This window comes from Miniopterus schreibersii (genome assembly GCF_964146895.1).
Source record: "Miniopterus schreibersii genome assembly, chromosome: 3".
NCBI lineage: Eukaryota > Metazoa > Chordata > Mammalia > Chiroptera > Miniopteridae > Miniopterus > Miniopterus schreibersii.
The window spans coordinates 98,658,416-98,662,575 of NC_138103.1; the positions used below are offsets into that span (position 1 = coordinate 98,658,416).

Below are 4,160 nucleotides of genomic sequence, written 5' to 3' on the forward strand. Positions count from 1 at the left end.
TCCGGGACCACGGATCCCAGAAGCCATTGCGGCCGCCCCCCCTGTGGGCCGTTACCCTCTGGGATTTGTAGTCCGGGCCGCCCGAGCTCGGAGCGCCCCCTAGCAGCAGGCGGGAGCGCCGAGTGCGCAGGCGTCCGCGGGAGGGAGCGCGGGGAACTGCGGCTGCGCGGGCTGAAGGGCGCTGGGAGAGAAGCCGGAGGGAAGCCCCGCGCGACGCGACGCGGCCGACCCGGCGGAAGGTAAAGCGGCCGAGGCGCGGGAAAAGCGATCGGGGGCAATTTACTGCCTAAAGCTCCCATCCTGCTTAAAAGAGTTTACGCCCTAGCTATGGAGGCCGGCCACGCGCAGAGGCCGGAGACGGGCTCCCCGGCGGAGGGCTCAGGGAGCAGCTCGGGGCGCCCTGGCTCCCCCGTGGGCTTCCCGGGGGAAAACACGAGTTGGGCAGAGGAGGGAGGATTCCAGTCGGAAGAGAGCCGCGGTTCACGTCTAGACAGTGAGGGCGGGAAAGCCACACGGGGGAGCGGTCAGGCCTCCGTGGCCGCCCCGTGCAAAGGAAGGCCGCCTCCGGGGACCCGGGTTCCAACGCCCGGCGCCGCCCACCCGCGCGGGGAGAGGGGTCCACCCGCGCGCCGCCCACCCGCGCGGGGAGAGGGGCCCACCCGCGCGCCGCCCACCCGCGCGGGGAGAGGGGCCCACCCGCGCGCCGCCCACCCGCGCGGGGAGAGGGGCCCACCTGCGTGCCGCCCACCCGCGCGCCGCCCACCCGCGCGGGGAGAGGGGCCCACCCGCCCGCCGCCCACCCGCGCGGGGAGAGGGGTCCACCCGCGCGGGGAGAGGGGCCCACCCGCGCGCCGCCCTGTGCTTAGAGCAGCCGGGGCCGCCCACCCGATGCCGGCACGGCCACCGTCGGCTGTGACCACCCAGAGGCCTGCCGCGGCCAGACTTCTCCGCAAGGAAAGTTTGCTGCCGCCCCGGCCCGCTGGGAGCCGCCAGTGCGAACCAGAGCTCTGCAGGGGTCATCCTCCTGCGGCAGAAGCTAGGGAAATTCTTGCGCCGGTGGAGTAGGGAAACTGAGAGAATCGAACAAGGCCCAACAACTTGGACAGCCTACAGCCAGCTGGTGCAGCGCCAGGCCTTATCTTCCCCAGCCAAGGACACCTGAAAGCAGTTGGTTTCTACTGCCCGCCCTAACCAGAGACTCCATAGCTTAAATCACCCTGGTCTGGGACATAGAGAGCAAAGGCCCAGTTACTGCCCGTTGTGCCAGCTAAACTCAAGGGCAGACGAAGTCCGGAAACAACAAAAATCCCATTAAAGCCAGACAGACGTAACAAGGAAACCAACCAAAGAATAACCCCAAACTCTATACACTCCTTTTGATTCATCAGCATATTAAGAATGCACCAGGAAAGCTGATGGATATTTTACTGAAACCCTCCCCTAAGATTCTCACCTGCGGGAAAAAAGAGGGATAAAAAGCCCTCAGGACAAAGGCTCAATGGGGGCTCACTCTAGAGCACTCCTGTCCCCCTTCCCCGGCATAAACTATTTCTTCCTAAATTCTAAGGGTGCCATGAGACTTGCAGCCAGGGAAGTAGTAGGCAGTGGCAGCTCGACCCGGGCTCACCGCCTGATCTGTCTCCAAGGCCCCCTCTTTCTCTGACTTCCCAGTGAGCTAACAGCAGCCCCATCTTGGCTCACTTCTTTCCTATAACATTTCTAGGGAGCCAAAACAGAGCAGCACTTAGGCTCTCTCCTGTTGCTGCTTCTACCCTAAGCCCTTCCTTTGTTTCGCCATCCCCAGCTTTAAAAAACGTACTCAAACCCACCTGGACTCGTGCTGTGACATCTCTCCTACACGAAGTCAAGAATCCACACACTACAGGCCGGCCTGAGACGGACCGGTTCCAGACCAGTCCCTGTGCGGTAAACACTCGGACCCGGAAACCCTTTCAAAGTCAAAACTATTTTCATGCTGCTCTGAGGACATTTTCACAATGTTGACATTTGCACTTGAAGTGGCAGAGTGTAGTGGGTGAAAGTGATGGCCCCTGGGTGCCCGTCAAGGCAGTGACAACACTATTCAAGTAGTCACTCTCTTCCCCCCCACACACTGAAAACTGGCCTTGAGGAAGCAGTAAAAATTATTAAAATGACCCTTGAGTACACCTTTTAATACTGCGTATGACAAGGTTGGGGAGTATTCACCAAGTACTTGTGCTGTACCCACAAAGTGTGATGTCTCGAGTACAGGCACCTGGGGAGACTGCAGTACAAACTGAAATGTGTAGTTTTCACCAGAACACAGCTTTCACTCACAGCTGACCAGCTGGTTATGCAGGCTTGGGTATTTCTCAGGCCTTGACATTGAACAAAGGGAGCTAGTTTCTTCATGAAAACAAATGATAGAGTTGCCATTGATAAAATTCAAGAATTGAAACAAAAATTGTGATTTTAGAAAACATTTGCCCTGAAGCTGTACTGCTTTCTAGGGGTCTTTCCTAAATTTCTCACAACTCGATCCACTCTACTCTGGTAAAGGCCACCCCCACCCATCATTTCTCTACATACTTTGGTCTATGATCTTGATGCACCTATTGGTAAATTTAATGCATTTACCGTGCTTTCTGCCTACAGACATGATCATCTTCCTAATTGCTAGCAATCCTCTAAATTGATTATAGGATTTCTTGGCACTCACAATAAACAATTCAACATAGACTTTCAAACAATTTTCGTATAATTGTGTAGAGTCAAGGTAAGTACCTAGAACAGTTTATAAGTTCCATAAAATAACCTTATGTGCTGTTCATAAGTCCTTTTTTTAAAAAAAAAGTATTGATTTAGAGAGAGGAAGGGAGAGGGATAGAAACATCAATGAGAGTGATTGATCAGTTGCCTCCAACACGCCCCCCCACTGGGGGTCAAGCTTGAAACCTGGGCATGTGCCCTGACCTGGAATCAAACCTCGATCTCCTGGATCCTAGGTTGATGCTCAACTGCTGAGCCACGCCAGCCGGGCCATAATGGTCTTTAGTACTGTTTTGTTCCAGCTATTTTAAAGATTTAGAACGTCAGCGATCTAGTACAGCGATTTTCAACTGGTGGTTTGACCGCAAGAGTTTTTAAAACATGCAATACCTATTCAGTCAGGGGCACTGGCCTTTTTTCCCTTAGATGGTCAAATAAAATGACAACAACCAATACAGCAATAGCCGTCCAGTGTGAATAAGTCAGTACTATACCTATTTTTTGGTCAGATCAGCAAAAAATATATTTTTTGGTGTGCTGTGGAATTTAAGCGATTAATTTATGTGTGCCATGAGATGAAAAAGGTTGAAAATGGCTGATGTAGTACAAGCCCTGCCTAACAATGTCATGTGGGATACAAGGCTTAATACCAGTAGTGGAATTCTAATTAAATCTAATGTTAGCAGCCAGAGAGAAATGGTAGCTGCTTTTGCTTTTCTCACATATATCTTAATATTTTGTTCAGGTGGTTGATTTTTAAACTCAAAACTAATTTAGTTGAGACAAAAATTACAGTATTTGAGTGCTAAAATTTGTTCAAGCACTGTGATTTATATTTAGGCATGTCATTGTAAAAGGAAGGTGCACAGATGGTCAGCTATAAAAAAGCGGGTTGTTTTGTTTTGATTTTCCCCAGAGGTTAAAAAAGTTACACACGTTGTAACAAATGAAAAATGATGGTTTTTTTATTATCCATTTCTAAATCAAAGTATCTTAAATTTTATGTTTAAATGTACTCCATTTAAAACAAACATGAACGTATCTCAGCACATTGCACCACAAAGATTGATTTCTACCCTACTGTACCAATTTACAGTTATGTTGTATGTAGAATTTCATTCATCTGGCCAGAACTCAGAATGTAAAAGAGATTTATATTGTGGATGTGGGCAGTGCAAGGGGTTAAGGGGAAGAGATTTAACCACCACATATTTTTCTTTCGTTCCAAAGGTGACAGAACATGGATGCATGGAGTTCTACACACGGCCAGTCCACCAAGCAGGAATTCAATGTGAATGGTATCCCTACAAGGTCAAAAAGGGTGGGGCAGGGGTATGAGAAGGCAGAACTTTTTATAAAATCATTGAACACTCTGAAAAACTATAAAAGGAGCTCAAGAGAATAAATAA

At 50.6% G+C, this 4,160-nt stretch overlaps 1 protein-coding gene across 2 annotated transcripts in view; it reads left to right on the plus strand.

The window, feature by feature from the left end:
• Positions 1-155: 155 nt before the first annotated feature.
• The window catches only part of CARD6 (caspase recruitment domain family member 6), a 52,573-nt gene continuing 48,568 nt past the window's right edge, over positions 156-4,160 (plus strand). Inside the window, exons 1-2 of one of the 2 annotated variants that reach the window (XM_081132867.1) lie at positions 156-239; positions 3,982-4,062. In XM_081132867.1, the coding sequence (XP_080988993.1) occupies positions 4,000-4,062 (63 nt within the window). In that variant the 5' untranslated portion in view covers positions 156-239; positions 3,982-3,999. The remainder of the gene's footprint in view (positions 240-3,981; positions 4,063-4,160) is intronic. The other variant, XM_081132866.1, reaches the window with a different exon arrangement.